Source organism: Chionomys nivalis, chromosome 7, assembly GCF_950005125.1.
Source record: "Chionomys nivalis chromosome 7, mChiNiv1.1, whole genome shotgun sequence".
Taxonomy (NCBI): Eukaryota; Metazoa; Chordata; class Mammalia; order Rodentia; family Cricetidae; genus Chionomys; species Chionomys nivalis.
This window is the reverse complement of record NC_080092.1, coordinates 36292440-36305325: the sequence shown is the minus strand read 5'-3', so window position 1 is coordinate 36305325 and position 12886 is coordinate 36292440. Positions and strand designations below refer to the sequence as shown.

Sequence of the window (12886 nt, the reverse complement as noted above, 5' to 3'; positions counted from 1 at the left end):
TACTGGCCTGATCACCCAGGCAAGATGGAGGCCTTTTAAGGCCTTTCTAAGGGCCTTTTTAGTGGTATATGTGGTATGTATGCATATGCATACAATATTTTAAATTAATCATTTGAGAATCTCATACCACAGTCATTCCTCATTCCTCCTGTTAACTCCACCGGGTCCATCCCTAACTCCCTCACCTCTCCCAACTCCCTGTCCTCTCTTTTGGTTTGTTTAACATCCTATGGAGTCCAGCTTGTGCTGCCCATATATGCAAGGGTATGAGGCCATCCACTGGAGCATAGGCAACCCAGGGGTCCTCCCGCTGGTTGCTTTTTAGCAAATACAACAGTCTCCAAAAATTAAAAAAAAAAAAAATCATGGCTTTTAAAATTCCGGCGGCAGCTTAAGCTTTGACTTCATGAGCACAAGAGTCATTTTTTCATGGTATCACAGGTCACTGACACAATCTTCTTCACTTCTATGAGGTCGCCCGCCGGGCACCGTGTCACACTAGACTCACAGGCTTGTTCCTTTACCTGAATCTTATTAAAGAAGAGGTCATCCCAGATGCTATTGTTTCTGATGATTCCACTCCGGACCTCAGCCTGCTTTCGCTTTGCTGCAAACTCCAGGAGCCAGCGCTTTAATGAAGTGTCTGCCTGGTGGAAGATCTGAGGAGCACAAGCAGGAGACAGCTCTCAGGGCCTGACGCTCTTGCTTTTAACACATCTTCCAGGAAGCAGACCCAGACTAGCCAGCAGAGGAGCCATACTCCAGTGTACCCTCGTGAGAGATCACTGGATTTCTGGCATGAAGCTGAAGGTTAGCACTGTCAAGGCCCAGGAATATTTTGGAGATGGGAAAGGGAGGGGAGGGGAGGGGAGGAGAGAGGGGGAGGAAAGCTAGGTCTCTTTAATCAGAGTTTTGGAAGCTGAAGAAAACCAGAGAAGGAAGCGCAGGGAAGAGACAGGGGACATTGGAAAGGAGGAGAGGGAAAGCAAGCCTCCCTGGGACCCCAGATTCTGTCCACATCAGCTAATACAAAGCCTTCTAGTCTGTGGGACTCACTTTGTCATACATCCGATTCAGCAGCCGTGGGACCACAGGGAAGATGGTGGGGCGGAGAGCCTTCATGTCATCTGAGAGGAGGCGGATGTCTCCCTGGAAGAAGCCCACGCGGCCTCCATGGCAGTAGACCACAGACTGAAGGGAGAGAATGTGGGAATTACTTAGGGTGGGTACTCCTGGCTGCAGTCCAGAGCTATCAAGTTTCTAAGACCCCACCCAACCCTGGCTGCTGCTGTAAGACGGTGAAGAGAGCAAGGGAGTGACCCGCCCACCTACAATCTTCGCACTAAGTCCCAGCCAGGCCTGGGGAGAAGGCCGGGTGACAATTGCTGAAGGAGCCATTCTTGGTGGCACCTGCCCTATCGCTGCCATCCTGCTCCCACCCTGGAGACTTGGCTCTGTGAAATATTCTGCTATCCACACTCTATAAAAGGGTCTGCTCCAGGTCCCTAGAGGGGCCCTAGATTTCCCAGGAACATCTCTCTCCTCGGGCACTAGCGTTGGCGGGAGATCAGGGGCTCCTGGCTGGTTCCTATGGGGCCAGAAGCACACTCGGGGCCCTTACATGTGTGTTCTGTTCTGTAACACCCAGGACAGCCTTTTAAGGAAGACAGCATGTCCCGTGCGATCATTTGTGGGAGAGGAATGCAAAGCTTGGAGAGGTAAAGCCACTGGTTCAGCTGGATAAAACGAGTTGACATTAGAATGGCTGGCAGTCTAATCCAGGCCCGGAGAGGTGGAAAGCAAGCCCCACGATAGCAGATCTCCCCTCTAGATGAAGTAGAAATATACTTGAAAGATGTATTTTATTCACAGGCTGCTCCTTTGAGTGACATGTGCATGGGAAAGTCTCTGACCCCACCTTCCTAGATGGATTCCTGCCTTTGCTCGCTCTGCTCTCACCAGGTCCGTCTCAGGGCCATTCTTACACAGTCCTGGTCTACAGCCCCTGGAGCCATGACGATGCCACAATTTTACTACTTTATTCTGCCTTTTAGGAGCTTTCGTGTCATGGAACACAAGCGTGTTGCCTGTCACAGAGCACTTCTGTAAATCTGTAAAATGCCCTTGCAGTGGACACGGCCAGCCAGGCCCTCGGCCAGCTGAGGTGTGCCTGGGTGTTTCCGGAGGACCGCTCCTAGGAAGGACAGGTGGAGAAGCCAAGGTCCTTGGATCCCTCTGGCCCCTTACGCTACCTTCTAAGGATGGAGTATTGAGTCCTACTTCACACCGGCAGTGACGAGTGATGCCCTGCTCTAAGTGAAGGTTCTAGGCACAGAGGGTGCCTCCCTGACGCCAGGGCCTTACCTGCACCATTCGCTCAAACATGTGTGCTAAAGGCAAATAGGAAAAGTGCACATCCGCACAAGTGGGAGCCCACTGACTCTGCAAGAAAACACAAGGAGCCCAGGCAAGTCCCGGTCAGGCAGGCAGAAGTCTTACCTGGATCACTCTCTCAAACATGTGAGCCAGAGGCAGGAAGGAGATGAGCACATCGTCCTGTCTCGGAAAGATCACTTTCTGCAGGTGACGGGCATGGGAGACAGAAAGGAAAGAAACACTGACAGGAAGACAACGAGAGAGTCATAAAACAATAAAGAGAAAAATGGTCCTGGGGGGAGGGGTGGACAGGAAGTGGGGGAGGGGAGGACAGAGAGGTGAGATGAGAGGGAAAAATGATGAAAGGAGGGGTGGGGAGGGAACGTGGAGGGAGAAGGGAGAGAGGGGGAGGGAGAAAAGGGAGGGAGGAAGGGGAGAGAGAGAGAGAGAGAGAGAGAGAGGGAGAGAGAGAGGCAGCATAGGAAGCGAAGTGTTAGGTCGCAGCGCCAGTGGGTGTAGGTTATCTGCAGAAGCAAAGAGCCACATGAAGCACACATAAACCAGCAGAGCCAGGCTCCGCAGGGAAGTCTCCTCTCGGGACGGCCTGCATCTCGCTTGCAGTCTGTCTGTCGGTGGCGCCAGCCTGACTCTCTCATCCCCATCCTTCCTGAAACATCTGCCACGGTCTCCCTGGGCCACCGAGCAGAGACCGGTTTTGACTCCATGGCATTTTCTAGGCCTTTCTTGTAGAGAAAATGGCTCAGAGAGTCCTTCATCTCATCTGTGCCAGCTGGGCTGAGTTTTGGGCGGTGACAGAGGAGAACGGGCCAAACCACAAACAGGTGGCCAGACAGACTCCGGAGTCACAGCTAAGAAGCGGGGCCTCCCTTAAAGGAGAATGCATCAGCTGGGCACTAGCCCGTAGCTGTCTCCAGATCAACTGATCCCAGAGACGTAGGCTGTTCTGTCCGCTTGAAGGGCGGGATCCCCTGAGGTTATTGTTCACTTATGAATATTGCAGGCATGCTCCCCACCTGCCCTTCTGTTTTCCTGCTCTTCGTTGGAACCTTAGTTTTGTAAGTTATTCCCTTCTTCCCCTCAATAAAACTGAGATTAAAGTTAGCCTGATTAATCCTATTTGCTGATCGATTACGCCGCATCAAGCAAAGGGTGGAAGTTTCCTTAGTGGGTCCTAACTGTTCTTTGTCTCGTTATAGAAGTCTTTACTCCCTTTTGCCTTCTGAACCAATGTGGACAAACTTTGGGATCCTGAATCATGGCTTAGAACCTGATCTCAACCAGCAACCATGCCTCGGTTTCCCACCGAAGCATCTCAGGGTTTGGAGTCGAGGCTCCCAGTACCCTGTGGCACACACTCAGAGAGAGAGATTGTTTCCGTAGTGGAGAAAGGGCCTGCCTCCCTTTCTCCTGAAGGAAGCTGTGGCACATACTCACCGCAATGCACTCGGGACAGCTCCTCCTGTCTGAGCTGGTTATAAACACTAAGGTGCTTTGGTCAGACCAAGAAAGCAAGCCATGTGGGCTTTACAGCTGCCTTTGAGCACAGTCTTACAGTTAGCAGCTGTCGCTGTTTCTCAGACTCTAGTAGTCCTTAAACACAAAATCACCAAATCAAACGCTGGCCTGCGTGAGAAGCAAGTCAGTGAGGCTTACTCTCCAAAGGTATACACGGGAGCTCAAGAGCTCATTTTTGAAGTGAAGAAAAAAAAATAAAACAACAAAAAACCGAAAAGCAGGTTTACATGCTCCCCACCCCCCACCCTGGGCTCCTGGAGCTTTTAGATATTAAGTGAATGTTGGGGGGAGGGTCATTTTGGCATTGGGGTTGAAAGCTGGTTTGATGGCTCATGCCTGTAATCCCAGCATCTGGGAAACTGAGACAGGAGGATCAGATATTTGAGGCCAGCCTGGAATACATAGTGAGACCCCAATACCCCTCCCGAAAAAATAGTGTTAGGGATTAAAAAGCAGTTGTAAAAGGTGTCCGATGAGGACAGAAACTCCTGCCTGCAAGTGCTGCCCAAACCCTAAAAGAATGACAGCAACAAAACACAACTCTGAGCACAACCAACCCTGGGTCCTCTCACTACAACCATCACAGGCTAACTGAGAATATGGCCAATGCATCTGAAGACGAGGGTGTCCTAAGGTAGTATCAAAAGCCTGGACACCCTGCCAGGCCAACTTGAAGTGTCCCCTCCAGAAACAGCTGCACGGGAAGTTTACTTTATTCACCTCGGTCACTTTCAGGAAGCCTGAGAAGTCAGCCACCACATTCCCATGGGTGAGCATGGCACCTTTGGGGTTCCCTGAAAACAGAAGGCAAGAAGGAGCACTGATTAGGAGCCAGAAAGTTACCCTTTGACCTCCACATACGTACTGTAGCATGGCACACCGTGACATGGGGTGTACCCACCCAACCCCTACACATCTGTAATCTCAGTTCTCCAAAGGCTGAGGCAGAAGAATTTCTGTGAGTTAAGGCCTGGACTGTAGACTGAAACTCTGTCTTGAAAGAGGTTTCTAGTTTTACATGCTATGTGAATTTTGCCTCAAAAGGGGAAAAATGGAGAGAAAGAAACAGAGTATGTGAGGAGGATTTCTCTGGATAGGATCACTGAGTCATCTCTCAATTCTAATCTGAAACCTGAGCTCATGCAGATGCTAATAGGACCTAGGGAACCCAATGAGAAGCCAGAAGAGGCCCCAGTAACTTCAAAGTAAAGAACCCCAGAGGCAGGAGGCAGTCTACAGTCAGGAGTCAGCCTGAGAGGATGCTGTCTTAGAAGGAACCTGTTCATCAGGTTGTTCTACCAGGTATCTTGTCAATCAATGAGAAATGCTCCCTCCCCACAACACCAAGGAGAGAATTGGTGCAGACAGAGTTAGGAGCCGTGGCGAAGGAGGGCTCAGGTAGCCCGGGAGCGGTACTGCCTACATAAGAACTCAGAACAGTATCCACCAATGAAAGCATAGGTTTCAAGGTTTTCCCTCAACCATCTCCCAACTTCCACAACCCACTTCTTGTTCTTGATCCCCCCCCCCGGGTCAAACCTGGTGGGAGAAGGTGGAGTCCCCACTAGCAAAGTTGGGAAGCAGGAGAAGCAGAGAGGGAAGAAGGATGGGGGATTGGGTTCCCATGCCGAAGCCACAGCTCAAACTGCCACTGTCTTTCTGAATTAAGCCTCTGTGACTTGCAGAGACCATGGGATACTTTATTAACCAATAGTGACCAGGAAGACATTTATCCAGGGTCAGAGACAGACAGAGAGAGAGAGAGAGAGAGAGAGAGAGAGAGAGAGAGAGAGAGAGAGAGAGAGAGATAACACGAGAACTTCCTTCCTCGATCACGTGGAATTTGGTAACGGAGATAAAAATAAACTCTTTTTCATAATTATATCCCCTGAGGCCTGCTTGCTCATCTTGCAGGTGACCCACTTGGCATCAGTCAAAGCCTCATCTTTTAATTCAAGTGATGGAGGCGTTCCTCTGCTTAGGACATGTGATGAGTGAGGCCTCAGCCTGCACGCTGGTGCTTTCACCCGTGATGCCAACACCAGATTTGGTTCTGGGGGACATAGAAGCTTGTGTTATTTGAAAAGTGATTATTTTTTTTCCCTAATAGGTAGTTGTCAAAATGTCTTCCTTCTGAAAAGAGAAAGATGCAGAGGATCTGCCTTACCTGTGCCTGGCTCTCTATTCCAGTGCTCTGTCAGGCCTGAGCCTATGTTATTTCTCTTCTCTGACCCTCAAGATCCACATCCTACAGAAGCCCAGGGTGCTTAAAGTACTCCAGGAGTCACCTGGCAATTTTCACCTTCAGATTCTGGAAGTTTCTAAGGATCATTCTCCAGACACCAGTCACAGACAGAACCGTCACAGAATGGGTCCTGGTGCTGAAGTTGTCGGAGGGGCTGGCTGGCACACACATGACCAACATAAGCTCAGGGCAGAGATCCCCACAGCCCTCTCAGCTGAGGCTGACACTGGCAGCGTTGGCCACTCTCCATTCTGCGCCCGTTTCTTCTCCAGCGTAATGCCAAAGTTCAGACCTTTCAGAAGCACAAATATTCTTGCAGATTCAAATGTCACTTTATAAATGACCTACAGGACTCTTAAAATATCCCCAGTCATCTATTTCCACAAGTCATCTCTACACATTGCTCAAAGGCTGAAGGAGAAGCGAATGTTGGTCAGAGTCTAGAAGCTGAAGACAAAAGTTCCCCTGGGAAGTGTGAGGAGAGCCTTCGAGAAGGCTCCGTCTGCTGTGCACATTCAGGACAAATCTACACCTCCAGCAGCATGTCCTGTAAACTGGATGTAGAAATTTTTCCGGTTGCTCATGTGGAGAACAAAAATCATCCTAGACAGAGCTATGAGCAATCAGTTTGCAGAACCAAGCTGCAGGTTTTCCTGTAGCTGTCTTGGTTGCTGGTACAGACAGTGAGAGGCTCTGCCACCCAGGTCAACGTCTCAGTGATAGCCACTGTCAATATCTTGGTTCCCACTCAGAAGCTAATAAATAATTGTATTATTCATTTACTATCTATGGAAACCGAGTCTGAAGAGAGGTCATGTGATTCCAAGGCAATAGCAAGAATGCTGAGTTGTCTCCCCGAGCACCAGCAGGTGTTTTCACAGTGACCGTGTACAACCTGGCTCCAGACGGTGCCGACTGATTCTGTTCTTCTCTGGCCTGACTGATTCCAGAACAGTCCCTCCACAGGCTAGAAGGACCTCTCCCTGGAAGATCCTGCCAGAAGTCAGGTCATAGTTTCCACGTTTCCCCACCATCGATGCTGACGACCAGACATTCCACATGCTGTGACATCGGGGACAAGTGTGACTGACATGCTGACAAGAGGATGAATGTAAGAGGCACAACACAGGCTTAGCCTAAATCCAAGGAAGTCCAAGTCTGTGGTCCAGCTGGATGATTCTGGGCCAAAGGCCTGCTTGCTCTCTCAGACCTGCCTGGCACCTGCCATGGCTTTAAAGAAGATGACTGAGCAGTTTTCCAGCCCCGTGCATGCTGCCCCTCTGCACAGATAGGTCAAGGCCAGCCTGGTCTCTGTGTGAGTCCACAGTATGGAAGGCACTGGGTGGGACGGCTGTGCCTTCCAGCTGGCCAGCAGCATGTTTCAACAGCACAGGATACTTCTCCAGATAAAGGAGCTGCGGCATTGACCAAGTGAACTACTGAAGTTACTCTGGGAGGCCAAGGAGGTCCAAAGCTAAAAGCCACAGCAGCGACTTATTCCCCACACCATGCCATCAAAAAAATTATGCTATGAAACTCAACACCCAAAAGATTTCAGGAGGTGCTATTTTAAAAGCAACATAAGCCTGAAGGGCACTTTTAAAATTCTGGGCGGCTCTGGAGAGCGGGGGCTGTGTTACTTTTCTAAGTGATTTAGTAAAATAAAGTTTGTTTGTTTGTTTTTTCGAGACAGGGTTTCTCTGTAGTTTTAGAGCCCGTCCTGGAACTAGCTCTTGTAGACCAGGCTGGCCTCGAACTCACTGAGATCCACCTGCCTCTGCCTCCTGAGTGCTGGGATTAAAGGCGTGTGCCATCACCACCCGGGCGGAAAATACAGTTTTAAAAAACAATCTTTAAACCTGTTTGAGTTAAAGAATCCACCCCCATCCCATAGCAGATAAAGTCATACCCGTCAAGATCTACTGCCATGCATAATCCATTGATATGGCTGGTCCCAGGTCTCCCAAATGCTGTGTAAGCTGTTCCTTTGAAAAGTTCAGGGATCCCAGGTCACTGCCCACTGAGAACTATCGTCAGGCTGGTCAACCCTTGGTCTTGAAGTGAATGCTGGGAACTTCTTGTCCATTCAAGGTGAAGCAAGTAACTTCCTGTGATAGTTTGAATGAATGCCCCCTATAGTCTCAGCCATTTCAATGCTTGATCCCCACCTGTGGCACTGTTTGGGCAGCTGGGGAGGCATGGCCTTGCTGGAGGAAGTGTGCCCCTGGGAGTAGGCTTTGAGAGTTTAAAGACTCATGCCATCTCTAGTTTGCTTTCCCTGCTTCTTGCTTGCAGTTTGAGGTGTGAGTTTCCAGACCTCAGCACCCAGGTCCAGTCCGCCATGTCTACCACCTGTTGCCATGTTGTCCAACTCCACCATCACGGAATCTAACCCTTTGGAGCCACAAGCCTCAATGAGCCCTTGCTTCTGTATGTTGCCTTGGTCATGGTGTTTTATCAGTGCCACAGGAAGTAACCAGGACATTTCCTCAGTCGTCAGATGAGGAGGCAGCAATGAGAAGGGCGCTGGGAGGACGGATGGAAGCGCAGGATGCTGGTCCCGGTGCCTCCATGTGGTGGTTAGTGTCTCTCGGAGCGGATTTGCTCTCAAGCCTGCTGGCCTCACAGACTGTGCTGAGGGGCACAGTGACAGGGCTCTGTAAGCTACAAAGTGCTGGATCTGTCCCTTCTCCAGGAAGCATCTCCAGATTATTCTTGCTGGTATACCCCTTGCTCAGCACCAGGCACAGTCATTTCTGCTCATGCCTTCTTCCTGACAATCTTGCCCATGTTGTCCTTGTACATCCCATCCCCATTTTATTTGAAACCTTTAACCACCTCCTCCCAGGTGTGGACTTGGGGACAGTGACAGCAGAGGGCTTAAGTGGTTGCCTTGGTTCTCTATCCAGTGGCAGAGATGGGGTTTTAAGTCCATACTCCGTCCCTGGTCTCTGACACTAAGGCTAGGCAGGAGCAGAAAACAGAGGGAGAACTATTTCTCATAAAGAAACGACTCCACGAGCAGAGGACACTCTCCTGCTTTTCATCCAGCCACCTAGACTCCTTTGTCTCAGAGGTAGAAGGTGCTGAGTCCCCTCATTGCCTGTCTACATCTGGCCAGCCCTGTCTTGCCCAGCATGGCTAATGGCAGAAGCAGAAGGTAGCCAACAACAGTAACTGAGCAGGACCAGGACTAGTATGAGACTCAGTCCACACCACAGAGAGCACGAGAGACCCCCAAAGTCTCCTTCCAGCCGGGAGCAGAGACAAACACTCACGACCGAGGGTCTGGGCCTCTGCTTACCTGTTGTGCCACTGGTGAAGCACACGATGGAGAGGTCATCAGGACGTGGGGGCTGCGGGAACGAGAAGAGACGTGTATTGGGGAGAACCAGTGGGACCCCTTTACCACCCAGGCCCACGCATGCACTACAGTGAGTGACGAGTGACGTGCTGGGCAGGCAAGCTCCCAAGAACGAGGAAAGAAACGTAGTACGCAGACACCCGCGTGTCCTATCAACCTCATACCTGGTCCCATTTTCCCTACCCCAGCCTGAGCAGAGTACTGCATGGGGTTGGGCTGCTGAAGCCAAAGACCCCTCCTTTCTAGTAGGCGTGGCTTGCTGTTTAGCTGTTTAAAGCACCCCAAGCTCTGCATCAGGCCCTGGCTGCAGGGGCCCATGGTCCTGGGCCACTAGGAGGAGTCTACCTAGTCTGTGTGCACGCAGGGAACAGCTTTCTAAGGAGGTAGCATGTGAAGTGATGGGTAAAAGCGAGGGGGCTTCGGGGAGGGGACCTGTCTGGGCACAGAAGCCGTGGTGCTGGACACGGGGCATGCTGGAGACTTATGGAGCACTTCTTGGAGGCAGAGTCTGGCACAACAGAGATGTAAATAGGACCCCTTACACATGGAGGGCTCTAGGAAGTAGAGTTATGACCTGCTCTGACCTGGATGTGAGAAAGCTCATCAGAGGTGGAAGGGAGTGGGAAAGACTGAGCAGGGGGAGGCCTAGAAACCAGAGGCCTTGTGAGAAACCTGAGCTTCTCCCCTCAATGCCCACTTCAGAAGGCAGAGATGGTCATTACTACCTGACCTTTGGCGGGACCACATAGGATGGCACTCAGAAAAGTTCAAAGGATAAAAATGAACAAAGAAAAATCCAGAGTGGTGGCTCATGCTTGTTATCTCAGCGCGTGGAGGCAGAGGCCGTGAAACTGACGGGGTTTCCTGGCTGGCCAGCCTTGCCCACTTGGCAAGGTCCAGGCCTGTTGAGAGTCCCTGTCTTAAAGAATAGTGCCTGAAGAAAATTAGTTGAGGCTGATGTTGGGCCTCCACATACCCTCACATACACCTACATAAACACCTGCATACATATAAACACGAATATGCACACACACATGCACACACACATGCACACACACAAGCACACACACAAGCACACGCACACACACGCAGGCACACAACACTCATGCACACACACATAAGCACACACACAGATGATGCCAACGGCTCCTGGGCCATGAGGTTCACTTCTAAATCTTGAATGCTTCTATCCATCTTATGCTCTGTGGGCTTCATAACATTCAAGAGAGATAAAGGAAAACAAGACCTCCCTAGGAAAACGTTACAAGAGCGCCAAGGGTGGCTAGGACTGGATGTCCTTTTGTCTCTCTCCCGACATCTGACTCCTGCCCTCAGTCCTCTCCTGGGCTCTCAACCCGTAGCAGTGTTGGGCAGCGGGGTAAGCACTGCTAGGCTGCTCACAGGAGCTGCTTATTGACATGGAGGTAGGTACTCCTTGGCCTCTCTCCCCAGCCCTGTTCAGCAAGGGCTCCAAGAGAACCGGTCTTACTCATTATCTTGCTCACCAATGCCTGCTGGGAGATTAGCTTACCACGGGGGCATGGAGATTCTCTTGGCCACAGTCCTGAAAAAAGAAAATACTATTTTTAAAATGTTCAAAAGTGATTATAAAATTCAAAAAGTCAAGATCACTCACCACAGTAGGCCTTGCTCTTACGCCAAGCCCAGAGCTTAGGATCCCTGCCTGGACATGAACTGCGGTGACAAAGGCCACTTTAGCGGTCCCTCCTCAGACATATTCTAGCCTGAGGCTCTTGGGAAAAAGGGAGGATGCTGAGGGGTCGCAGGCCTGCCCCATATGCTACAGACAAAGAGTCTGTTACTCAGGAGAAGCCAGGCACCATACATGTATCACTTAGTTTTGGACATATTGGGGAACGTACACAAGAGAATGGCTGAATGACCGAGGTTTCTAGATGATCAGTCAGTGCTGGGGGTGGGGCAGTGAGGAGGTAAGGAGAGGGGCTGCCAGTGCAGGTGTGGCTAATGTCACAAAGGCTTACAAGCGCACAGGGTCATGGGTGCAGGGAAGGACAGACAGAGGCATGAGGACATCTGGGAGGTTTTGAGGGTGTGTCCCTCTTACAGCATGCTAGAGGTCAATAGTTACTGAGCAAACCTGAGGTCCAGGAGGCCAGGAGGCCTTGCACCAGTCTATTAACCCATTCATTGCCACCACGCTGATGCCCCTGGGGTGGCCATGTACAGAAAATTAATTCCGTGGACTGCTGAGTGGGTCTGGTTCCTATTGATGAGAACCTTCCCAGGTCCCTGGACCACAAGTTTACACCTTTTACAAGTGAGAAAGCTATAGAGGCCACGTGAGTGCCCCTCCAGCTGGAGCCATCATCCAGCTCTTGGTGCCTGAGGCCACTGGTTGGGCCCGTCTCAGAGTCAATCTAGAGGGTGTCTATAAACACTGATTCCGGGTCTCCCTCCTCTAGTCCTTGCAAAGTCTGCCTTGTCGTGCCACTGATGTACCTGAAGGGCCCAAAACAGACACCGTGAGGCATGAGAGGGGTGGGTGGCCAGTGCTGTGATTGACAGCCAGCCAGCTCTAACCCAGCAAACATAACATCCTAGATGCGGGTTCTCACCTCTATGGCCTGCATAGATTTGACGTCCACCCCACACTTCTGCCCTCTCTCTTTCAGGGCATCCTCAAATGGCTCCATGAGGATGATCAGCTTGAGCCCCGGAGTCTCCTTCTTCTCCACATGCTCCAGGAGAAGTATAGCCTTCTGAGGTTTATCCACGATCACCGTGCAGATGTCCGCTGCAGAGGCCAAAGGGGACAGTCAGGCTGAGCAGGTGCAGGCTGGGACTGAGGAGGTCGTGACAGGCCACTATACCAGCTTGTGTGTAAATGAATGTGTACAATAGGCTATGAGGGTCGTGCATCACGTGTACCATTCGTGCTAGGTGGAGTCAAGGGTAAAGGCTTTTAGGCAAAAGCATTCTGCAGCAGATAGGTCAGTTTTCCTCCAGACAGTCCCCCATGAGTCCAGGTCTGTCTGGGATATTTACCACCATGGCAAGGATGACGCCAAGCTGTAGTAACATTACATGGCCACAGTCTCTTAGAAGGTCTGTCATGGCACCACAGACCTATGGATGGAGGCTTCAGGACAGTTTAGATCAGAAGAACAAGTCAGGGGCCATCATGTAAGCCCCCTAGTGTTTTATTTTGTTTTGTTTTTGGATTGTGAGACAGAGTCTCACGGAGCCCAGACTGGTCCCCAACTGGCTATGCAATGGAGGATGGCTTTGAACTTCTAACCCTCCTCCTCCAGCTTTCCAAGTGCTGGGATCTCAGACATTTTCCATGGTGTCTGGCTAAGACCTTAGCGTTTCCTGAGAACTGA

General features: G+C 50.8%; 1 protein-coding gene across 5 annotated transcripts in view; it reads right to left on the bottom strand.

Annotated features, from left to right (window-relative positions):
* The window catches only part of Acsl6 (acyl-CoA synthetase long chain family member 6), a 64144-nt gene that overhangs the window by 29575 nt on the left and 21683 nt on the right, over nucleotides 1–12886 (bottom strand). For 3 of the 5 annotated variants that reach the window (XM_057776720.1, XM_057776717.1, XM_057776719.1), the window contains exons 7-13: nucleotides 12119–12297; nucleotides 11053–11085; nucleotides 9462–9513; nucleotides 4633–4706; nucleotides 2500–2577; nucleotides 1057–1191; nucleotides 525–659 (exon numbers count right to left, since the gene is read on the bottom strand). In XM_057776720.1, the coding sequence (XP_057632703.1) occupies nucleotides 525–659; nucleotides 1057–1191; nucleotides 2500–2577; nucleotides 4633–4706; nucleotides 9462–9513; nucleotides 11053–11085; nucleotides 12119–12297 (686 nt within the window). Of the gene's footprint in view, nucleotides 1–524; nucleotides 660–1056; nucleotides 1192–2364; nucleotides 2443–2499; nucleotides 2578–4632; nucleotides 4707–9461; nucleotides 9514–11052; nucleotides 11086–12118; nucleotides 12298–12886 lie in introns of all 5 variants that reach the window. The other 2 variants (XM_057776721.1, XM_057776718.1) reach the window with 2 other exon arrangements.